Source organism: Mus musculus, chromosome 16, assembly GCF_000001635.26.
Source record: "Mus musculus strain C57BL/6J chromosome 16, GRCm38.p6 C57BL/6J".
In the NCBI taxonomy this organism is placed as follows: domain Eukaryota; kingdom Metazoa; phylum Chordata; class Mammalia; order Rodentia; family Muridae; genus Mus; species Mus musculus.
The window spans coordinates 7,219,075-7,245,232 of NC_000082.6; the positions used below are offsets into that span (position 1 = coordinate 7,219,075).

Below are 26,158 nucleotides of genomic sequence, written 5' to 3' on the forward strand. Positions count from 1 at the left end.
AGTGTATGCATACATGAAGCTAAATAGATTACGGCTCCTGTCTTAAAATAGCAATAATATTCTGTCTATTTCATGCTTCAATAAAATACTTAAATTAAAATGACTTTGGGGGATTTTATTTTCTTTAAGGAATAAGATTTGTTTGCATCTTAATAATCACTTTGCTCTTGGTAAACAAGTGGAAGGAACACTTTGGAACATCCTGTGTCACATTGGCCCCCATGTCACTGAGCAGGTTTTGACTTCATCTGATTGATGGGGAAGTTTGATCTATGAGGACAAGGACATTTCTTCTACACCTACCCTGACAGACCTTATTTAGTCCACACTTTGACACAGCTCTACCGTGGAGCATTGTGGGGCTTCAACCATCAGAGATCCTGACCTCTTCCCACCCACACTCCCCCTTTCCTTATATTTAGCAGCAACCTAAGACTGTCTTGGCAGCGGGAATTAGATGTGAAGTTTGCACAAGCTCTCGGAGTTCTTGCTTGGTGATGAGGGGGATACTTGGAAAGCAAAATCACCTCCCTATCAAGGAGGGACACCCACAAGTACCCTGACTCTGCAAACATCCAGATCGCTCGACTCTTCCATTTATTTAGGGAAAAGTGGAGGCTTGGCCTTGGTATAGAAGAGGCAGCCCCTGCACATTTGAGACTGTCCTGCAGGGAACACTCTCAACCTTTTACCTGTCCCCACCACCTATCGGAACATGGCTTTAAGTTTCTACCAGGATCCTGTTCACATACCTGGAATTTGCCCTGACCTGCAGTAGAAAGGGCATCTCATTTTCTAAGAAAATTTGTTTCAACCGAATCTAAGGATCTAGGAACATCACTAGGGAGGGAACAAAGACATCTCTCAAGTCATTTGAAGGTGAAAAATACTTCCATAGGAAGTACAATGATCTTAATTAAATATTAGCTGTAATTAGCCTAAAGTACAAATGTTGGGAATATTAATTAGGGTCTCTCTGGAGCGGCTGTCGGTGTTAATAAGTAACTGTAGGGGGTCCTGCCAACATCTGTTTGAGGTACAAGATGTGATACAGAGCCCAATGTACCTGATCGTCAACTATTGTCTGCTTGGTTTTCCCTGATTTGTTCCTTAGAGCTTGATACCTCACTTCTGACAGAGTGGCACAAATCTTGAGAGAGTCGGGTTCTCTGGCAGCACAGGCATTCATAACTGGTCCTTACCTTTCTTATGATGCAGTCAGAGGACTCTTAAGCCATGCCTCAAACTTGCGCTGGCACAGAGGTTTTCCATATTGCTATATTACCCAGGATTACCTTGTGCATCTGGCAAACAGAATCATTGTCTGACCTCCCTGCAGTAGGAGGTAAAATAGTTTTGAGTACCATGATATATGTCACAGTACATGAAAAGTAAGAATTCTAGACATCAGCAATATTAGCATTTGGGGCCTGTGGGTAGTTCATTGAGAAGATGTTCTAGTTTTTGCAATACAGGAATTTGGCAATATTGCTGTTGTTCAATGACTAAATGCTAAGAGCATAGCCATCCTGAGCTGTCACAGACAAAAATGTCTCCAGTCATTGCCTTAAATCTCTCTGGAGTACCCATACATGTTTGAGAACTATTGGCCTAATGTACCAATTGGGAGGTGAAGGGCAATATTGTTCAGCTTATCTTCTGAGGACCAATGAATAGAAGGAATGGTCTGTGCAGTGTGTGATTGTCTCTGTATGTGTGTGTGTTTGTGTCCATGTGTCCATCTGATATTATGATCATATATCTATTGAAAATAAATTCTGAAGATTCTAAACTATTGTGTGTAGCATCATCACTGATGCTGATATAGTGAGACAGCTAAGACACTCCTTCTTTACTTAGAATATGTCCCTTTTCTTCTCTTCTTGTGTGGCCTCATGTTCTGTCCAAACTCTTTATAAAATAGTGGTTCCTTATCTGCACTTCCCATTTCTCCTGCTCTTCTGCAGTAGCTGCTTGGAAACATTTTCCTGCACAGGTCCAGACAGTAAATAGTTTAAACTTTGAGGGTCATGTAGTCTCTGTCACAGCAAACCAACTCTGTGCTTGCTGTACAAAAGCATCTGAAGGAAAATTGTTAAACAAATGAACCCATTTATTGGATTATATACGATAAAACCTTAATTTAGAAAAATAAACAGTGGTCCAGGATTGCACCACATGTTGTTTGCCAAGCCAGTCTCTGTCGGATATGGTCTATAATTCTCCTGGGGAAAGAAAAGTACTTAAGTTCCATACCAAAACAGCAGAGGAAGTACATACATACACACACACACACACACACACACACACACACACACACACACACACACACACACACAAATGTACACATGTTGGGCCCCTTGGATCTTAAGAAACAGAAAACCACCCCAAAGAAGCCCCAAGAGCAGGCCCCGGAGCCTCATATATATGATCTCTGCTACTGAGATAGGAAAACAACAAGCTCAAGTTCTACCTGAATAATTTTGTGAAAGAAACTCAAAAATGAAAAGTGAAGCCGGGCACTGGTGACATACACCATTAATCTCAGCTTGCAAGTGTAAGAGGCAGGCAGTTCTCTGAGTTCAAGGCCAGCCTGCTCTACAGAGTGAGTTCCAGAACTGCCAGGGCTACATAGAGAAACCCTGTCTCAACAAAACAAGACAAAACAAAACAGAACAAAACAAACAAAAAAATGATACACACACACACACACACACATACACACACACACATATATATATATATAGAGAGAGAGAGACAGAGAGAGAGAGAGACAGAGAGAGACAGAGAGAGACAGAGAGAGAGACAGAGAGAGAGAGAGACAGAGACACAGAGAGAGAGAGACAGAGAGAGACAGAGAGAGAGACAGAGAGAGAGAGAACAACTCAGTTCTGTTCTCATTTGACTTGAATGCATGAGGCCCTGGGTTTTATAACTAAAGGGAGGAAAAAGAATGGGAAGGAAAAAAGTGATTTTAGAAGTTTGAGTTATACAAGATGAATTTCCTCTGGGAAAGTCAAATGCAGAATTGAGATGGTGACTTAAACAGTCAGGTGTGATTCCAGGAGGATGCATCTTAAGTGAGATCTTCTCAAAAACGCACAAGCACACAGGTGTGTAGGCAAATGGGCAGAGGGGCTGGTGAGCTTGAGCATTATCTGACTGTATAAAATCTCCAAGTACTGTCTTAAGGACACACATTTGCTGATATGTTACTGATATGTTACTCATAACTTAGGCAAGCTACTGGGAAAAAATTTAAATATATATACTATATATATATATATATATATATCCCTTTTTGTAACTTAAGCGGGGCTGTTTTCAACTGTCCATAAAGATAGATCCAATCTTGATATGATGTCATCAAGATGTGAGTGCTTCCTGTTTCCCCAGCAGTTTGGTAACATTTTGTGCTGTGTGACGTCACCTGTACACAGTCCCCAGGCTAACATTCTTTCTACAGCTTTCTATTATTTCTACTACTGTATCACAGTGCAAAGAGTGCTTCCCAAACACTATAGCAATATCCCAGGCTGACAAGAACTCGTTAGTATGACAACATAAAACTGAAGAGTTTACTATAGAAATGGTCCCGAGCCTACACTGTGATTGGCAGCTGATATCATGTGGTTGACTCTGGTGGTAACTCAGAGAGATGCACTCTATGGGCTGAGGGGAAATGTCCATTAAAACGGAAGATGGAAGGGGGCATCCTTGAAGAATTCAGTGTAGACTCTGAGCATCTGTGAGACAGTAAATGTCCTCTTCTGGAGTTAGATAAGCATATGTAGCCACCCAGCCTGAGCCATGGCTGACCTGCTGCTACCTCAGTGCAACTGGAAAATGGTCAGAAAAGAAGAAAGTGTGCCCTCTTCCTAGCAGCACAGATGTTGGAAGTGTTATGGAGGAAGAAAGAGATGGTGGAATATATTCCTTGTAAAAGTGTTTAAGCTTGTGCTAAGCTTATTTCTAAGTGCCAACTTTAACCCTGTACAGTTAATGGTCCTCTTGAAACAAAGGCATGGGCTCTGTATATGTGCATTGCTCATGTTACTGTAGTAGAGGTTGAGGTCTCCTGTTGATGACTCATGTTGACCTTTGTGCCCAGAATCCTTGCAGTGTGAATAAAGTAACATGTAAATGACCATGGAAAATGGGAGAGGTCACTGTTGGCTCAGCCTCATTGTCTGCTTGTCTTTCTTTCTCTTCCTCTCTCTCTCTCTCTCTCTCTCTCTCTCTCTCTCTCTCTCTCTCTCTCTCTCTCTCTCTCTCTTTCTTTCTTTCTGGATGTACAACTACATTTCTCGAGACCATGAACATTTTAGACCTCTGGACTACTCTTTCCTATGCTTTCTCCATATGTGTATGTGGAGTGTGTGAAGGCTGGTGGAGTTATGGGGGTGGAGGTGGAGGGAGGGAGATGTTTCCAGAAATGGAAACATTTGAATTCAGGGTTTGTTTTTTTTTTTTAAATTCTTTTGACTTGACTGTAATTATCATACCGAATGTTTAAGCTATAACTGAAGGGGGGATTGTTATATAATGTCCTGTACTATATATTAAAAAAGGAGACAAGATGAAGTGCATTGATTAATGAGGCTCAGAGTTAAATAGCATCTAGCATCTAAAAGGGAGAAAGTAGACTGTCAGCCACGGTCTCTAAATTAAGCCCTAAATTTCCATTGGCTTCTTTTTATCATAGATACAATAACAACACACAGGCACACACATATGGCACATGTATACACACACACACACACACACACACACACACACACAGAGCAGTAAGGTCTTTACTAGCGACTCTTCAAAATCACCTAATAGTTGATTTTAGTCCAAACGCATCTCTCAAGCACACACTTAAGCAATTTGTCTGCTCAACACAGTATTAAATTAGCTCTTCACTGTCACCATAGACAACTTGAAACTAGCCTCGTCCAACATTGAGATGAAACTAAGGATCCGCCAGTGATGTACAGACCTCAGAAAGTAGTATTGGAGGTCTAGGGAGTGTGATGTCATCGTGTTCCTTGATCTTTTGTTTCCATCTGTAAATTGAGAATGATGATGATCACCATTTGCTCATAGTGTGTGGTGAGGCTTGGCTGAGAAGCCAATCCTTAGGGCCCTGCAAAGAGTGCTGGGGCTCAGTTCCTGTAATGTGGGGGGACAGTTCTGTTTGTGGAGCTCTAATGGTGTTCTCTTCCCTTCTCTTTTTCTTTTCTTCCCACAGGGTAATCAGGAAGCAGCCGCCGCCCCTGACACAATGGCTCAGCCTTATGCCTCAGCGCAGTTCGCACCACCCCAGAATGGCATCCCTGCAGAATACACGGCCCCTCATCCTCATCCCGCGCCAGAGTACACCGGCCAGACCACTGTCCCTGACCACACATTAAACCTGTATCCTCCTACACAGACGCACTCGGAGCAGAGTGCTGACACCAGTGCGCAGACCGTCTCCGGCACCGCCACAGTAAGTGGATGCTATGTCCAGGACCTGGAGGGTGCTGTCCCTGAACAGGTGCCCTGGCCCTTAAGCCTGGAACTTAGTGGACAGAGTACCCTGTGTGCTGGGGATTTTGGCAAGCAAAGAAGCTTTAAACCTCCCCATACACTATCAGCTTCCCAGAGATTTCCTTGGCGATTGGGCATCCTTATCTGTTATGTAGACCATGTTTTCATTAGCTATATTTATTAGTAAACAGACACAGGCATCTATTCTTTCTGTCTCTAAAGTGCTGAGTTCCCCCAAATGCTATCCTAACGGAATGCATACTTTTGAAAACTATTTCATGGAAATGTGGGAGTGTGCAGATGTGCAAAGAAGGTGGAGCTCCTGTTTAGCATGTCAGGTTCTTGAGTTCCATCTCCATCTCCACAAAACATGCAATCACAAACCAAATCAAACACCATGATGTGGACATGTAGACGTAGAACATATTTGCTCATTTTAGTGGATGACTTGCTGTGCAACCATTGCTATAATTTTATTTCAGAACATTTTATGGACCTTAAAACACAACTTATACCCATTTCCAGGCCAGCCATCTTCATTCTTGAGTGAGTGCCTTGGAGACCCATCTATACTCTATCTGCAAGTCCATGCTTTCCAGTGTGTTATTTGTTTGTGGGATCAGATCTGAAGTAGTCTAGGCTGAACCTGCGGCTTCCCGTATAGGTGAAAATGACTTGGAACTTCTGGTCCTCCTCTCTGCACCTCTAAAGTCCTGGATTATGAGGCACACTTCCATGAGCAGTTTATGCAGTCCTAGCACTGGAGCACAGGCTGGGTACACGCTAGGCGAGCACTCTACCAACTAAGCTACAGCATCCAGCTGTAATGGGTAGGGTTCTGTTGCAGGTACAGATGGAAGGGATACATGGGAGTGAACATGTGTTGGATTTTAAGAGTATAAACTGAAAGCTGGATTGGATGGATAAGAAATAAACAAGCAAACAGAAAGAAAAAGATACATTTTATGACCACCCTATGTTAAAACTAAGATAATGGGCCAGTACCAAACATGACCACAGACACTAATAATTACATTAAAATTAGGTGGTGCTCATCTGTAAACCACCTATGGTAATTAAGAATCCTGAAATTTGTGTAGGCCATATTAGGGAAAATGTCCTCTGAAACATTCCTTGGAGAAACAGACACAGATAAGGTCTAGCATGTAGCCTTTTAAAGGCTTATGGTAAGGTTGCCTTTTCTTTCCACAGTCAAGGTCCTGGGAACCCAGAATGCTTTGTTGTGCACATAATGCATTTTGTAAAATGTAGGAAATCACTGGGTAGCTTTGCTGCTTGGCTCTGTATCTATTTCAAATACAAGCTTTAATCATAGTAAACGTAGCACATGCTCAGAAACGTTCTTTTGCCTCCACAGTCTGAACTCTGTTTCTATAAAGTATACATATCACCTATAATCAATGTCTAGTGTACCAAATTCAGAGGCATTAGTACATTCCCTGTGAGTGTGACCATCCTCACCATCTGGTGCCACAGCATGTTCATCTCCACGGAAACAAATTCTACCACCCAGCCCCCTATCTCCCATCCCCTGCCAGTCCTCCATTCCCCCAGCAGGCTGGCACCCGCCCATCTGCTTTCCACCATCTATGGATCGGCCTCTTATGGGCAGGTCTCACCATCTGAGAACTATGCTACAAGGCCTTTGGTATTTGACTTCTTTCACTGGGTTTCAATGTTGCCATGGTTACTTGGCATTGCTACTCTGTTGTATGCACAGTGCTCACTACTGACAAAGTCATCTGCCCATCCCTGTTGGGTGCTTCTCCCTTCTAGGTATTGAGAATGTTGCCACTGACATGGGTGATATTTGGCTGGCCTTCCTTGGCGATGTGTTCATTAGATTACTTTTCTGGATTACCAGGTTTTCATGGTGGCCATATTATACATATTTACATCTCCATACTGTAACATGGAAAGTACAAATACTTGCCCATAAATGAACAATTTGACTTCGATCAGTCCAATGGACTAGTACTCAGCAGTGCAAAGGACTGAGCAATACTGTAGATGAATATCAAGTAACAATACCAAATAACAGGAAAGACAGTAAAAAAGGATGCTTTTTGCCTTTTGTTGTTAATTTTGTGATGATCAGAGGTGGTAGGGCCTGAATATGTTGTTTTATCACTTACAAAATTCTTAGACAATAGTTATTAAGCTAGCTTTGAGATGGTGAGTTTTAGGATAAGAGGAGCTACTGAATGCCAGAAACAGGGTAGCAGATTACAAATGGAACCAGACAAGGGTTGGGGCATGGAGACCTAGAGACTGAACTCAGTGCATGGTTGACTTTGCAGCATGGGTATCAGTGAAGGCCTGGGAACATGAATTTTCTTTCTTCTATCCCTCTGAAGACATCTGTGAAGAGACACCATGAGGGTGAGAAGTGACATACAGGATAGACTAGAATGGTGAATGGTTGGGAGGCAATTCCAGAAGATCGTAAGTCCGGAATTGAATGGATTGAGTGGTGGAGAGGCTTGGAAGATCACAGGTCAAGGACTGAATGCTGGAGTCATAGAAGGGAGCTTTGAACATCTTTACTGAAGGCAATGAGAAGGGTCAAGGAAAGACAGCAGCAGAGGGAAGCAGCAACCAGAGAGAGGAGTTTACAGGCTGGGTGACTTGGGTTCATTCATTTAAGCCAAGGATCTCTAAGGGACACAGTGGGACAGGACATATAACATAGAGAAGATACACAGTGAAAGATGGGGGAAGGTCCAAAAACAGCATGCTTGAAAGGAAAACCAAAGGAATGGGCCATCTGAAGATCAGAATGAGCAGGGACAACAGGAAAGAGGAAATTTTAATATGTTTACAGCTTTATAGATGTACAATGTGCATGCGGTATACACACAACTGGAAAGAACATGCTTGATCCATCTGTATCAATGAAAACATGTACGGAACTTTTACCAAAATCTAGAGCAATGAAAAGATGCATCAGCTGTAATGTCTGTGTCCCCTGTCACCCTCTCAGTCTTGTTCTTTGCCACATTCCCAGGCATCTGAAGGAGCCCCTCCTATGGCTATACACAGTCTTCAGCATCCACAGCAAGCAGTCAGTGCTCCTGTTCTCTGCTCATCACACTTGTCTTCCGTTTCTCTCACACGGTCCCGCGTATAAGTAACTCAATTCTTTACATTGCTGGATATTATTTCAGTACATGGGCATACTGCAGTCTGTTTGTTTCTCCATTCACATGTACACAGATATCTGGGTTGTTCTCCATGCTGACTCACAGGAAATATAAGAAATGTGAACGCAAGTAAACAGATCGACTTCAAAACAGAGGACAAGCCAGCTCAGGTGTGATAGAGTTCAGAGACCTTGGCTCCAAATCCAAACCGGACACAAGCACTTTCTTAAGACATTCCTTTTCTTACTCTCTGTGTCTTCATTATCTCACTATGAAGGGTGGCATTTGGAACCTGGGCGGGGGGCATGATCCAGAATTTGGGAAATGTGCAGGGTATATATTTCTAAAATTTCCTAGACTCTCTGAAGGCAAGGGATTCCTGAGTTTGGAGAAGGTGCTTATGGGATGGGGCTGCCATCACGTTGTCTTCTCCGGTCACATTTAAACGATGCACACTGTGGGAGGGGGAGTGATAGAGGGAATATGTCGTCTTTTCTGCTACAAATAATTAATGCAGATTCTACCCCCTCTTTGGCCCCAGAAGAAGACGCTTATATGTGCCTGGGTATATAATATACTGTGTGGAAGCCAAAGGGAGACATTGAATGCCCTCTGTCTCTCTCCGTCCTAGTCTCTTGAGACAGGATATCACACTGAATCTGGAGCTCACTGTCTTTTCAGCGAGGTTGGCAGGGCACCAAGTCTGAGCTGTCCCCTGTCTCTAACTCCACTGCACTGATGTTACTGGCACGCCATGCTTACACCTGGCTTTTATACATGGAGGCTGGGTACTGAGCTCAGGTGCCCAGGCTTATTACCATCTGCTCGTCTCCTGCCAAGCCCTCTCTCTGCCTTCATTACCTACTTTTGATTTTTTTTTCCTGATTTGAACTTGTCTATGACAAGTCTACTTCAAATTGTCTCTGTCTCCCCACATCTTGATGGAGTTGATTTCTCTTTCCCTCAAGTTCTGCATTGCATGTGGAAGGAATTAAACTTTAAAGTAGGTCAGAACAATGCTTCTCTCAGTGCAGGATACATAGGCTTATATTAACAGAAAGTTACTGTTAGGCAGAACCTATAGCTCAGCTCTAGAGCATATACATAGCATGATCTATATAGAAACAAGAAAAGGTTGGTGTTAGAAGAATAGCTAAGCTATTCCTTAGAGGAGAGTGCTATCCTGTAATAACTACCCTTTGACATATATATCCATGATGTTTAATGTCATTTTAAGGACACTGTGGAGGCCATGCATTCTCCATCCATATGGTGGCTCTAAGAACATCGGATATATGCACATGACTTAACACAAATTGCAGGATCTCAAAGGAGAGACAGTGTGCAACCTCGAGCTCCCAACCAGAGCTAAGTAAAGCAAGGACAGACAAGCCTTAGCAGGTCGTCTCTGCCATTCCCCAGGGGCTGAGACAATTCCCTGCAGGACGTTTTTCTGCTGAGTTTCTATTTTGTGAAGGATTCCAAACATATTAGAGATCACGGTGCTGACAGAGCCATTGCTGTATTCTCCCAGATACTGTTCCTGACGAGGTATTTTACTCTTGACATATTATAATTAGAGATTTTCGAATGGAGAATTCTCCTTGTATCTCCAATAGCAACTTGACTTCTATTTTTAACACCTCTGCAGTCTGCTTAAGTCTTCTACATTTTCCCACTCACTCTGAACTCTTATAGGAGAAAGAACACAGGTCCTGGAGCCAAGTCTCTGAGCTCAGCTCTGGCTCTGCTGACAGGGAGGGGAACTGTCAGAGAAGCCTCTGTGGTTTCTAGAAGGACTGTTAGCCGTCTCCCCAGATCTTCCTAATACCATCAAACAGTTGAGAGAGTTGGTGATGGGGGTCTTACTTCTCAACCTTTTGTGTAATTCTTTTAGATAAAGGAATGGGGTAGACAAACAAGCCCCTTCCTTAAGAACATCATATTTGTTCATTAAATATTTATTGTTTGAGCAATTAAAGCTTACAGTTTAAAAAGTCAAACATTGCTTATATTTTATTATGGCTGAAGAAAATTCCACTTTGTCTATGTACCACACTTTCTTTTCCCATTTATTTGTTGATGGACATGCAAACTGGTTTTACTTCTTGGCTTTTGTGAGCAATGCAGCAACGAAGGTGGATGTTCACATATCTCTGTGGTACGGTGTGATGACAGAGTTATTTGAGTGTGTGCCCAAGAGTGGTGTGGTTCTAGCTATAGCTGTTTTGAGAGACCATCATACTGATTTCCACAGAGGTTGCACAAGATCACTGTCCTGCCAATGGTAGATAGGGACTCCTTCTTCTTGGAAAATAGATAGAATTAGAAATCATGATTAAGCATAATCAGGCAAACTCAGAGAGATAATTATATTTCTTTCCCTCATGTTCAGAACCTAGATATGAAGTTGTGGATATGTATATGTGTGTGTTCATAAAACAAGAAAGGGAACGGTAAGAAGGAAAGAAATGATCTTAAGAGGGAGGGAAAAGTGATAAAAATGCATATGGTACAATGGGGGAAGGATTTGCAGGGAGGAAGGGGGAAGCAGGAGGCAGTGCAGGGGACACAGAGATGACAGTGATGATAAGGGTCTTATTAGAACACACAAATGAAAATACCATAGTATGGTATCTCATATATATATATATATATATATATATATATATATATATATATATATATATACATATAGATACACACACACATACACACACATATTAGTGTATTGTATAGTATATTAACTTTAAATTGTAATTGAAACTTGCATTAGAGATCAAATCCTCTAGGGCTGGAGACATAGCTATTTGGGTAAAGCACTTACTTTGCAAACATAAGAACTGGAGGCCAGATGTCTAGCACCTGTGTAAAAGCCAGCAGTGGTGAAGTTAAGGTGTGACCCCACACAGCACTGGTGGAAGGGAGAGGCAAAGACAGGTGGATCCTAGAGACTCCTTGACCTGCAAAACCACCTGAAACACAGATTGTAAGTTCAGTGAGTATCCCAGTCTCAGCAAGAAATGAAGGCAGTGATCGAGGAAGACATTAAATGTTGACCTATACTCTCCATACAAGTGTGCACAGTGAGTGCATGTGTCCATGTGTCCGTGTCCGTGTGTGTGTGTGTGTGTGTGTGTGTGTGTGTGTATGTGTGTGTTTGGGCATGCAATATACTTAAAGACAATGGTTTTTAGATGTAAAAATAAAAAAAAAAAATAGGGTCTGTCATACCACACCCTAGTTTATAGATACTGCTGCCAGAGACAGGGCTATCAAAATCTCCTTTTCCCTTCCAGAAATATTTTACGCAGAAAGCAAGCCCGACTCGCCATCTCTACCTCTTTTGCTATAATCTATAGCTCGATTCTTATGGTCAGTTACTGACTCAGTTAGTATTATTAGTTAGTTAGTATCTGTGCATTCTCTAACCTTTTACCAGCTCAAATACTCAAAACAATAGGACTAAGATTTGCTAAGCACCCGCTTCAGTGCCATTTTATTGGGGGTGGTGCTTGTACATGTGCTAGAACCCACGTCACTAGTTTTGCCTCTGTAAATTCTTACAGGCAGAGGTTTCGCAGCGAGGGGGATATTGCTGATGTCACCAACTGGTCTGGTCTTATTGCCTTCCTCAATCAGGCTTTGGGGAAGACTGAAGTTTGAATTTCATGGCCTGCTTCTTATTGTCTATGACTGTCTCTTTAAGAGAACATGGGTTTGAAATGTACACATCAGACACTTAACTAGCAGAAACCCTTCATTCATTTGAACCTGAAGAAGTTGCTAATTCACCGCAGTATAGCAGCCACCTTTCAGTCCATAGATATCTCTATTGTATGTCTCTAGGTATGATCATCTTCCCTTTAGAAAATGTTTCTTAAGAATTGTCCGGGTTAGAGAAGAGAAACTGGTTTGAATCCTGCACAGACTCGAAGGCCAGGTTAAGCTTTTGGGCATTATTTCAATATTTATGATACTCTCTGTTTCTCCCACTGTTTTGTTTTAGGGATTTGGTTTTGTTTTGCTAGAATCAGGGCCTTACTACAGAGATTGTGCTAACCTTGAAGGCACTATGGGGCTTAGGTTCTTCCCCTCAAGTCCCGATATTAAGATTGCATATTATACCACCACTCTTGATTTAAATCTTTTCAGTGGTATTAGTCTCCACCATTTCTTATTGGGAACCTAAAGGGGACAAAGAGGCAAAGGATGTCAAGAGTTTTGAACTGGCATCACTGAGCTCACATCAAGGTCTTCTGGTGTCAAATTATTAGTATGTGCCCATTCTAACTTTGTCCCCTTAAAAGTTTAGTGTCAGAGGCTAGGGCAAGAGACAAAGGATTTTACCCAAGTCTGGTATCATTGTTTTGCCCTCTAAATTCAGAAGGCACTGAGATCCTGGTCTCTGGGTTTGCCAATATCATCTGCCTCTCTGTTTTACCAGTCATAGAAATTGATGAAGTTGATGGATGAACCTTCCTATTCTTGTGATTCTCATTTCCCCTTGTTCCCCTTACTCCTCACCTCTCTCCTTGTAAAGGCTCTCAGGCAATGATTTACAGAATACATATACATATACATATACATATACATATACATATACATATACATATACATATACATATACATATACATATACATATACATATACATATACATAATGCTTGTCCTTTGGGGAGGATTTTAGCCTAATGAATTACACTGGCAATTTGGCAAGATCATTGAGAAATAACATATCTGAAAATAGGATAGATGTACCATATTAGGAAACAGGGAATTATAACCTCAGAAGTAAGTGTTTTTGCTCAGTGTCAGAGTGTGTTATTTGCATTGTTGTGAACAACCTCTACTCATCTTCATGTTGTCCACTTACACCGATGGATGGAACAGTACTATCCCATGCTCCAGATGCTGCACCCAGGGCAAGTGCTTTCCACAGGTCCTTATAGCTAAAAACTAGGAGCTGATGCTCAGTCCCAGGCATGCCAGATACAAGGACAGAACTGGCATAGACTGGAGGTTCCAGGGGCTTCTCCAGGCATGCCTAGGCTAGCATGCTGTGCTCTTCTGAATAGATGGCAGCTGCAGATTGTAATCCTTTTTGTGAGAACTACTCATGTCACCCCAGGGATGGCCACAGCAGATCTGAGATTGAAGCCTTAGAGTATACTCTGGTCTGAGACCTGTGCCTTCAGCAAACCCCAGTATTATGTTTTGGTGGCTTCAATTTTTTTTATAATGATAGTGCTACTGAGTTCTCTTGTTAACACAGGGTCCCCTCTCTCCTTCCCTCTCTTCCTTCCTTCCTTCCTTCCTTCCTTCCTTCCTTCCTTCCTTCCTTCCTTCCTTCCTTCCTTCCTTCCTTCCTGCTTGCCTGACTTCCTCCCTCCCTCCCTTCCTTTCTTTTTGGTTTTGTTTTGTTGATGTTATAATATCATTTGTAACATTATTTGTTTTTTCTTTTCATTTCTTTGTTTGTTAGTTTGTTTGAGGCAGGTATTCTTTTTATAGCTTTGGCTGTCCTGAAACTCACTCTGCAAACCAGGTTGCCTTAAACTCAGAGACTTGTCTGCCTCTGCCTAAAACATGCTGAAAACAAAGGTGTGCATCACCACTGCCAGGCTCAGGTACTTAATGCTGCAGGTACTGCCTCTTGTTTCCTTCTGAGCCTAGGCATCCTGTGAATGCTTTAAAATTCATGACCCATAGCTTTTAGAATAAATTTCAGCCCTTCACTAAGGAGGAGCAAGACACATGACTCCTATCATGTTCAATGTTGTATTTGGCTAGTAAGTGCTTAGAGTTCAGGGGACAAATAGACTCCTTTAACATGGATCCCAACATAGGATGCCTGAGAGGAGCAGAGGAGCTCTAAGAGTAAATGATGCATGTGCGTGTGTGTATGTGTTGATTCAAATGTCATGTTTCAAAATTCTGAGGCTTCATTCTGGATGCTGGATGCTGATATGACGTGTTAGAAAATTCTTAATACAGATTAGGGAAAATGGCCTGGGTAACTTTTGTAAATGTAGTCCGGATAAGCATCGTGGCATTTAGGTAAAGTGCATTGAGTTCTCCGTGTTGGGAAGCTAGCTCAGTGGATAGACACCATACATGACAAACATGAGGACCTGAGTTCAAATCCCATAAACCATGGGAGATGTAGCATATACTTGTCTCCTTGGCCCTCAGTCAGGAAGGAGAAGGAGGTAAGAGCAGAGAATCCCCAGAAGCTCATGGACAAGGTAGCAGCGTGATAGCCAGTAGAGAATAAGAAACGAGAAACCAGACTGATACAAGTAGATGGCAAAGGCAGATACGTAAGGATACCCCCTGTCTTCTCCACACATATGCTATGGCATGCGCTCACCTGCAATTACTCACTACTGTATACAGATTATAAATAAGTCTATACACTACATTTTATTTCTGATCACATGTGGTACCCAAAACATGTCAACTAGCCTTTGTAATCTCTTTGTTTCATCTCTTTTTAAGACATATAGACACATTTGAACTTCTGAAACATCAGTTAGGAGCTTGATACAATGATAGATACAATGATAGGATCCCAAGTCAGGCAGGCCTTGGATTGGAATTATACATATTGAAGTTTTTTCTCAGCAATCTGAACTTGTAACATAGGACTGTGACCACTGCCTCTCAGGAGACTACAGTAAGAGGATCAAGAGGTGAAGGTCTTCCTGGACTACAGATAGACCAGGAGGTAAAGAGGTGGGTGGAGATTTAAAATCCAGATAAATAAATATACCACAGGAGTCCTTAAACTGCTTTCTGTTAAGTCAACATTAATATCAAATTCCCAAATTGATTTTAAAATTCAATTTGATATTTAATAATTTACAGGTAAATATTTTTCAAATACCATGTCTGAGTACAATAGATTGGTACAAGGTGTTTCTTAACCTGAGTCTAGACCAAGAATCAAGGAATGGAACATTTATTAGAAAAACAGATTTCTGATATTAGGTCCCAATACCCAAGAACAGCTTGTTTTGCCTAATGCAGAAAGCTCAGGTGCATTCTGAGTCTATTAATTGGGGCCTTTGTTCAGGTTTCCATTGCAAGGGAGGTACCAGTTTGAAGCTCCATTTATTTTTTCATGTAGTGCTTTCTGCTTTTCCTGCTATGCTTATTTCAGCCAAGTTTGCCCTGTCAGGATGACCATCCTTGATGAAGATGTTAATCTTTGGGAACACAGCAACTTGGAATTTAAAGACAGTGTGGTAGTGACTGGGTATGAGAAGATGAAGTAGGCTGCATATGTATCAAATGCTGATTCAAATGTCTAATGTGTTGTTGTTAACTTTTTAAGCACAATAGATAGTTTAGTTGTTCCTGTTTGCGTCTGAGAAAACATTGAAACAGGCATCATACAATTTTGTAGGTTCTGTTTGGCATACTCATTAGCATACCAATCAGTTCATGTCCTTAATTTGTGGTTACATATTTTTCCAGTTCATTATTGTGTTCTATAAAACGTGTCTGCTTTTTATACAGAAGGCAATACAAGGAATCAGACTATTCTCTGAGAATACAAGAATACAAGAAGAGGTCGTTCATATTTCCAACACGCTCGAACTGACTGGAGCCAAGCCCTTAGTCTAATCTTCTCACTGCACATATTCTAAAATGATTGCATAAGCTGTAATAAAACTGAGATTCTTTCAGGGTTAGGCATATAATACCCGTGCTTGAGAGAGACTGTATTATCATAGAGACAAATTTAACAACAAGTAACTGCAATTGAATACTTTCCCATTAATACTGGGTTGTCATCTTTTAGACATGATGCTTTGGACACCTTTGGTAGAGCCTGAGTTTACAGTTAAGAGACAGACAAGCTGCTCATCAACCAGTCACTGCCATTTTGAATTGTAGACTACATTTTGTGTTAGCAGCCATTTTGGATCGTAGCTGCTGCCATTTTGCACTTCTGACTGTCATTTATAATTGCTATCTGTTTAAATTTTGAGTTTTGAATTTTGTTCTTCTGTGCATTCTTGTTTTATAAATTTTGTTACCTGTGTTGCCTTGGTTGACAATGAAATTTGATTCCTTGTTTAATCATAGAGTGTTAAATTTATTAACAAACAACATTAAATTGTGAACTTTAACCTTTAAAGAGAGAAAATGTTGCAAGTTTCTTGGCACTTGGATATTTTAACCTAACTATAAATACAGGTAGAATGACAGGACCTTCCCTGGTTGTCTGAACTACCTGTTTTGTCTGTGAAAGTCCAGAGAGGGATATTAATCTGCCTGAATCACAGAGCAAATACCACAGCAAAAACCAGAATAGGAATAAATTATGAAAAAAAAATTGACCCTACCCTAAACCTAACCCTGTAGCATCTTCTTGGTATTGACCATCCTTCTCTTTTCTTTCTGTTTTTTGGATTCCATAGTGGACTGGGAGTGTATGTACTCAAGGCAGCCTTGTACACTGTCCTAAAGAAAGACCAGTGACATGCTTTCTAATGGTAGTTGTACAATATAGCTTAAGCCTGGTTTTCTGTACCATTTTGGTTCTTAGGTAGATTTGCATTTTTCTGACACCCCTGCTGCCAGTCACTCCAGAATACAAATACTCTAATAGGGGCCTAAGCTTTTGACCTCTGTATCTGTAAGACATACAGTAGCTATCAGTTTCTCAAATGGTAACTTTACACATAGAGCTATGTCTGTGGCATTGCAAAAGACCTGCAGGGGCATAAGATTAAATCCTACCCATCATAGGAGGGAGAGAGATCTCCCAAGACAGTTGAACTGGATATCTTGGAGGTTCCAAAGCCTCACAGACTCTATCTTCAGGCCTGTAAAAAGAATGTCATTTCCAGCTAGGGAATTAGCTATCCTTCTGACATCAGAAACAGAATCCTCTACCCTTGAAGACCTGGTATTTATGAAATTTTATGGCCCTGGAGAAGAAAACTGCTTGGCCAAACTCATTTCCAAAAGGAAAACAAACAAACCAAACCAAAACAAAATACCCTATGTTGTCCAACAGTGCAGCTCAAACAAACCAGAACCAGTAGAAGTTGAAGGGTTGAGAATGAAAGTCTTGTTTGGGGATTAAAAAGTGACTTTTCCTTAAAAAAAAAAAGTTACCACATTTCACAGTATAAAATATAGATTTAAAGAAAATGAATAATCTTGGTTATTTAAAGGGGAAATATAAATTTCCAAATCGAGGTGGAAAAAAATAAATATAGATTTCTTGGGCTGAAAGGAAGGGAGCAAAATTAAGCAACTCTCATTATTGACAATCCAGGAGAGTAATATCTAGCATTTAGTGCATTCAGGCTAGCAGCAGAGACTGCAGAGCTTCAAGCCTATATTCATGATCAGATTGAATCTCCAAAGGACCCAGAGTAGCCAGATACTGTAGTTCACCCTTCTTTACCTAGGTGAGGAATACAGAGTACAGAGGAGATACTCAAAGTCACACAGATAAGAGAAGCAGAACTGGGATCCATTGACAATCAGAGCATCTTCCCCTTCTTCACTCCCCACTGGAGGCTTCTCTGAGCCATTTCATTCACATCACCAATGAAGGTATTAGTATAAATTTGCTAAAATTATTAATGAAGAAACTGAGACACAGATATTAAATAAATTAAAACTCAGTCCTAGTGTATTCCAGCAAATCCACCTATTGACAACCCAGAAACCACCTCTTGACATTTGTTGCTTTCTTGTTCAATCATAACATCACTGCAGACCCATATTTTAACAAACATTGCCTCCATAACTTTTAAAAAATATTTAATTCATACAATTTATTTATTTTTTATTAGATATTTTCTTCATTTACATTTCAAATGCTATCCCAAAAGTCCCCTATACCCTCCCCCCCACCCCCACCCTGCTCCCCTACCCGCTCACTCCCACTTCTTGGCCCTGGCTTTCCCCTGTACTGGGGCATATAAAGTTTGCAAGACCAAGGGGCCTCTCTTCCCAATGATGGCCAACTAGGCCATATTCTGCTACATATGCAGCTAGAAACATGAGTTCTGGGGGTACTGGTTAATTCATATTGTTGTTCCACCTATAGGGTTGCAGACCCCTTCAGCTCCTTGGGTACTTTCTCTAGCTCCTCTATTGGGGGCCCTGTGTTCCATTCTATACATGACTGTGAGCATCCAGTTCTGTATTTGCCAGGCACTGGCTTAGGCTCACATGAGACAGATATATGAGGGTCCTTTCAGCAAAATCTTGCTGGCATATGCAATAGTTTCTGCATTTGGTGGCTGATTATGGGATGGACCCCTGGGTGGGGCAGTCTCTGGATGGTCCATCCTTTTGTCTTAGCTCCAAACTTTATCTCTGCAACTCCTTTCATGGGTATTTTATTCCCTATTCTATGGAGGAAGGAAGTTTCCATACATTGGTCTTCCTTCTTCTTGATTTTCTTGTGTTTTGGAAATTGTATCTTGGGTATTCTAGGTTTCTGGGCTAATATCCACTTATCAGTATGTGTTCTTTTGTGATTGGGTTACCTCATTCAGGATGATATCCTCTAGATACATCCATTTGCCTAAGAATTTCATAAATTCATTGTTTTTAATAGCTGAGTAGTACTCCATTGTGTAAATGTACCACATTTTCTGTATCCATTCCTCTGTTGAGGGACATCTGGGTTCTTTCCAGCTTCTGGCTACTATAAAAAAGGCTGCTATGAACATAGTGGAGCATGTTCCTTATTACCAGTTTGCCTCCATAACTTAAGGTCTGAGTCTGAGTACACTGAGTATGTACAACCACAGAGCAAGTATGAGCATGTAAGCGCACAGTTTCTCTTTCTCTCTGTGTGTGTCTGTCTGTCTCTTTCTCTCTTCCTCCACCCTCTCTCTCTCCTCTCTTTTCCTTTCTCTCTCTCTGTTTTGCTGCTTTCTCTTTCCTTTCCTCCCTTCCTCCCTCCCTCTCTCAATCTCTCTCTGTCGGTCTCTCTCTGTCTCTCTCGCTGTCTCTCTCTGTTTCTCTCGCTGTCTCTCTCTGTCTCTCTCGCTCTCTTTCCCCAACACCAGCCCTCTATTCCCTTGTGATGTCTACTAATCTTAGAGAGTGAATGTGACCCCCAAACCCTTGACAAGCTAACTGGAAGAGATCTAGACTTCCCATAGTAACTTTCTACAAGCAAACCCCCAGTTATAATCTAAATTGTATTTGACTTCTGCATGTTTGCTTCACATTGTAGCCCTGTAATTTGAATAGATTATTCTCTAGCCCTTTGTAGGGGAGAAATTAGCTACCTTTTGTTTTGAACTAAAGAACAACATGGTGGCATTGCTACTCTAATAAAAGAAGATGGACTTGGTCCATAAAAGGAGATTGTCTTGCAAGTGAGAGATGGGCTAACAATTATTAGAGGAGTTACCTATGGTTCCAGGCACTGTTTCTCAGGGGCATTCATATGGGGGCCACACAAGAGAAGAGCAGAAAACAAGGCAAGCGTGTGAGAATACCTCAAGGTCAACTTATCCACAGTCGAAACAAGTTAGAAGTTAGGAGGGGACAGGGTATGGTACTTGGATTTAAGAAATTTTTCTGTTTGAAGGTGCCTAGGATGATTTTTACAGGAGTTAATATAATTGAACCCAGGAAGAGTCTCACTAAGCCTTGGAAAAATCATCAAAGGTCTAAGTAGCTGGAATGAGTAAGCTCTTAATAAAAGAGACTCTAGGGGACCCCACATCTGCTGAGAAAGGAAATCTGGCTGCACTTGCTGAAACGTTAAGGCTTTTGCTGAATGACATTTCCTGGGGAGACTGTTTCTAGTCACCCCAGATATACAGAAAATTTTCAGGTGAAAGTAAATGCCATGCTGACCTATGTCATAACTTAGAAAGGCGCACTCCTGGAGTCCCCTGGTCAAGTTGCCAGCAGTTCCACTGAAGACTCTCCTTTCCCTACTCCTTACCTCCTTACTGCTTCAGATGTCAGGAAAGGACCTTTGAGTCCTATTTGCTTAATGTGCTCAGTGGACCTCTCCCTACAGTCCAAGGGAGAATGTTCTGGAGTTGGAGGTGGTATGTCCGCTGAAGAGTCTCCTTTCTCTTAGCAGCTCTTTAATGCTTCTGTAACATCAAGGAAGGCCCTTTTGAGCCTTCTAAGCTTAATATGCTCAGAGGGCCTCCCCTTTCAGCCCTAGTCTGTGTGCCAAGAGCTCATAGACATTTGATGATGACTGCTGTAACTATATGGATTTGTTTGTTTTTGTTTTTAATAAGATATTTCAAATTCCAACCACTCACCCACCCACTAACCTACACACAGCTGCATTATATGTATTTATATAGTCTATGTATAGTTATTTAGAGAGACACATAGGTAAAATATGCAAGAAGATAATGACCTGCCTTTCCTTCTCTGTAATAGTATCGTACATCACTAGTGATACAGATTTTAATGTAGGCAGATGCAGTCATAGAATGAGCCCTGAAATCATTATTATTGTTGTGGTGGTTATTGTTATTTATGTTTGGAGACAGTGTCTTATGCCTGGGTCTCATGACTCTTCTGCCTCAGCTCCTTTTATGCTGGGATAATAGACATCATCACGGTGATCAGCTTTTAATGGCTTCTTTTAATAGGGTTAGTGTCAGACATGGGCAGTACGTGATGTGTGTATGATCTAATTCCACTAATTATAAACTGTCTGTGGCTAGTTTTAGCTTCACTTTCATGGCTAAGGGAAGAGACCTAAAGAGCTTCCTCAAATATCATCAGATTTTTTCTCTGAGAGATGAGAGACATGGATCTCATGGTCCCAGTCCCATTCCCATTTTCAACAAAAATGAAGTTGAATAAAATACTTTTTCTTTATTTTCTACTCTTCTTTTTAATTAATATTTTAGACAATGTTTTTCTATATAGCCCTGGTTGATCCAGAATTCACTCTATAGACTGGGATGGCCTTGATCCTGGAGATCTGCCTGCCTCTGTCTCCTGAATCCTGGGATCAATGGTCTGCACTACCACCCCCAGCCTGACATTGCTTTTTCTAAAACACCATGGCAACCCTAGCAAACAAAATTCCAGAAAATAGAAACAATATTTTGGTAAAATGTACTACTGATGCCCCTTTTCTAGAGGGACGTGCATAGTGAAATTCCCCATGGGGACATTTCCTGTAGATCTATATTCATTCTGATGAACACAGAGTGCCTGTGAGTCCTTGCCACTGGCACACTAACAAGGAAGAATCTCACTGGACATGGGTAGAGCCAAGGAAGATTATTTTGGATCAAATCTATAAAGTGTCTTCTATTTCTTTCAATAGATCTCCAGCATATTACTTTTCTGTTTCCCTTGGGAGTTTCAGTAGGGATAGAATCAGTTGGTGGTGAGATCAGGGTGGCTCACGTGATTCTTTTTGTTACTGCCAACCATGGTAGAAAGAAATCTTTGGGAATAGGATCTAGTTTCATATAGCCCTTTGTTCTAGTGTGTGTCCTCCCTGCACATTCACAATAGTGGGAGATAGACGAGGGGCTTTCAGAATTGTTGTTATGTTCCTTCTTCAGCCTAGGTGTTGAGAGCTGCAATCTCTCTCTGGATTCATTGTTCCGACACTGGGTCTGAACCCTTGGAAGGACACTCTAGACTTGAGGTAATTACAGATCTGTTCCTTCTCAAGTCAGACTAAGTGGACCTCTGATTATTATTCAGAGGATAATGGGAGCATAACGAACGCTGAAGGGAAATTGTGCTCCTCTCTTTATGAACTGCTTTTATATTCCCTTGTGCATGGCTAGAATGCTATGAAATCTCCTTAAATGTGATATTACTCAATATAATACAATAATAATATATACACTGTATGTATTGGATTACTTTGCAAACAGCCCTTTTGAAATTGAATTTCCCATTATTTCTGGGGGCCAGCTTAGGATTGCTGGACCTGCAGGTCTCTCTGTAGCTGGGGGACTGGAGTCTGCCTTCACAGTCACTTAGGTTTCAACAGAGGTGAGCAATTGGCCCACATCATTTTTATTCACTGTGGGGATGTTGGCCTGCCAAGTTCCCAGGCATCTCACTGTGCGCGGCTGCTCAGTAATACAGGCTACTGCTGATACTCAGCATACTTGTAAAATGAACTGGGTTAGATGGACTCAGGAAGGAAGCTGGAGTGAGTAGGGAGCCTGCTCGTGCTGGAATCCAATTCTGAAGTATTCATAATTGCCTGTGCTGGAGACTCTATCAAAACATTGTTCTCTCTGAACATTTTTCAGATACTGTCACAGGACCAGGGCTGATTCTCTTTTCTCACACTGAACATGCCTCGAAAAACGTATCTTTTTACTTGACATCCAAAAATAGTTATTGCATTCCTCCTAGATGTCAAGCATAGATCAATCTACTAAATGCCGAGCCAAGAGTTTTGCAGTCATAGACAACATTACATTTGCTGTAAAGCCACAAGAGTTACAAGGTCCATCAGGTCCCCACTGCACTCCAGGCATCTTCTTGTTATTCTTAATGTTGGGAAAGTGCCTAATGCAATGATATATGTGTCATTCATTAACTCACAGTTCTTGAGTTCCTTTCTTTTAAAAGTCACAGAGGCCATGATGATTCAAGAGTAAATGACACAGGCATATATTATTCTTCAAGAAACTCAGAGGTGGAAAATAGAATGGAACATGAAAATACGAAGAACATCAGTAAGTTTCAGAGAAGTACTTGAAATAAAAATGTAAGTTTGGATGAAAGCAGGTACCAAGGTGTATGTAAATCGGGGTATAGCACCAGAAAACTTCCTTGAAGAGGTATCTAAAATAACCAAGAATAATCTAGCACTGACCAATAAAGGTGGGTGAGGGAGATATCATGAGTAGTCAGAACAGCACAAGCAGGACTGAGAGTTAAAAGTTCACAGTGAGCAGGAAGCTGCTCTGACTAACCTGCACATGGCCTGTGCACATCTCTTCCCACTGAAGCCTGATATGTTTCTGCTGAGTATTTACACCCAGGGACTCGCCAGGGTGCTGGCAGAGATTTACTGGTTTGGTTTGCTGGAAGCTGCCTGTTAAGTCATCATCATATCAAGACAGAGAGGACTTTGGCCTAGTTCAAATGAACGCACACCAGTGTGATAGCCTGAGGCACAAAGACATTTCTGCAGCAAATATAGGAACACAGGTAGGAAACCCACAGGACTCCGTTAACTAGAAGGGACATCTTCTATAGTACCACCATTGACAGGTCACTGTTTATGTGAGAGAACACCTTCAGTCACCATCACCTTAGAAATTACCCAACTGGAAGGTGAGGTACACTTGAGAGAAGCAGTAATGGCAATGGCTCATGGCAGAAATAACAATTCAAAATTCTTCCTGAAAGGAACCGGGCAAGAGATGGCACCATGAGCACACATGGTCCTGTCAATGGTTTGAAGAGGCCATCAAATGGACTGAGAGTCTTCCTAGACTCTCTAAGAAGGACCCTGCACACTAGGCTTCTATAACTAAGTTGAATTAGTGGAACACTTCTCTTTCAATCCTTATAGTTTCCCCTTAAACGCTACGTACGTGTGACTTGGTTCTGTACACAGCTGAAGAACCTGAGGCTTAGTGGCATTCTCCAGAGCACACCACTCACAGGTCTGCTTTGGTGGCATTTGACCACATCATTGCACTGTTAACTGAAAGCCCCCACTTCTCCCATCATTTTCTGTGAGAGTAAAGGAGCCATTAATATTGAGGTGAGTAGATTAAAGGAGATGCTAGGGCAGTTAATAATGATTGTCCACTGGACAGGATCTAGAGCAGGGGTTTTCAACCTTCTTAACACTGTGATCCTATAATATAGTTACTTCCTCATGGTGTGGTGACCCCCAAACCATAAAATTTTGTAGCTACTTTACTACTGTTATTTTTCTACTTCCATAAATCATAATGTAAATATCTGATAGGTAGGATATCTGATATGCAACCTACAAAGGGGTCTTGACCCACAACTTGAGACCAGTTGTTCTAAAATTGGCTAGGAGACAAGCTTTGGAGCATGCCTTGAAGGTATTATCCAGTTGGGTTAGCCACTGGTCATGCAGATGAGGAATTGTCTTGATTAGGTTAATTAAGGTGGGAAGACCCAACTTAAAGGTAGGTGGAACCATTTGCTTAGCTGGAATTCTGAAGTTAATAAAACAGAAAAAGCAAGACTACTACTTACATTCATTCCCATCTGTTTCCTGACTCCAAGTGAAGTGTGATAAGACTCCATCTCCTGCCACTATGGCTTCCCCACTAGAATAGACTTTGCCCTCAACTATGAGAGAGAATAAGTCTGACTTCCCTGACTTCCTCACACTGATTTTGTCATGTTTGTCCCATCCACTTGAAAGCTACCTAATACAGATGTACCTAGAAAATGCACCGTCTTGATCTTGTCAAGGGAAACTCCTTCTGACATGACTTCTCAGCCACTTTTCTTGGGCCTACTTAAAAATGATTTTGGGATTCACATGGGCAGTAGCGACCAGCCAGACCACCAGAGTAGCCTTATTGTTTTTGGAGTGTGGGTGATAGTATTTGGAAGAATGAGAGAATCTGCCTTGTGGGCACTGGTCCCAATCCACTTTGGTTCAGAAAACACTTATCAGCACCTACTGTGTGCCAGGATCTTGCTGGGAAACACATGAGTCAGATATTCTTCCTGCCCAGGAAGAGTGAGAAATCAGAAGAGAGACTCAGTGAGCCATCAGTTCTGGCTTAGACCTTGAGGTTGAGAGAAAAGGGAGTGGAGTTTAAGTATGAGCAGAGTGATACTTGAGGCATACAGCAAAGCCAGCCGAACAAAGGCATTCCAAAGGATCTGTGAGTGGGTAGCTGTGAAGGAGGGGGTGGGATGTCTGTAACTTCAGTTGCAAGGTCTCTTTTCATTTGCCCTTGACTCTACCCATAAGATCCTGCTTTAATGCCTTCTATGTAGGCATGCTAAGCCTTCTCCATTTAACTCCCACTAAATCAGAGTTACTATTGTTTTGCCATTACTAATTCTGCTTCTGCTGTCACTATTCCAGCCACCATTTTGAGTGTACTGTTCCTTTACCTGCTACTTACCATTTAATAATAGCTCATCTGCAACTATTTGGGGAGTGATTACTACCTAGCAAACACTGAGTATTCAGAACTCCTACATTTTAGACATATTGAAACAACTAAAGACCATGATAACATAATTAAATTTGCAGTGTTTGCTTCTTAACAAACTAACCTCCTTTGTGAGATTTTTATTTGCTTACAATTCTGGACTTTAGGAATTTGGGTGAGATTTAGCCAAGGAGATTAACTGGGTTGATTCAGAACTAGTAACTGGGTTGATTCAGTACTCGTGGCTAAAGGCTGTAGTACATTTCAGGCTTTTATTATTATTAAGTATTATTATTATTATTATTCAAAAGTCTGGACAAGAAAAGGCAATTACCTTTTCTACACAGAACCATC

General features: G+C 41.4%; 1 protein-coding gene across 53 annotated transcripts in view; it reads left to right on the forward strand.

Annotated features, from left to right (window-relative positions):
• Positions 1 to 26,158, forward strand: part of Rbfox1 (RNA binding protein, fox-1 homolog (C. elegans) 1) — a 1,527,688-nt gene that overhangs the window by 1,334,282 nt on the left and 167,248 nt on the right. For all 53 annotated transcript variants that reach the window (NM_021477.5, NM_001359725.1, NM_001359724.1 and 50 more), the window contains one exon: positions 5,237 to 5,476. In NM_021477.5, coding sequence (NP_067452.2) covers positions 5,237 to 5,476 — 240 coding nt within the window. The remainder of the gene's footprint in view (positions 1 to 5,236; positions 5,477 to 26,158) is intronic.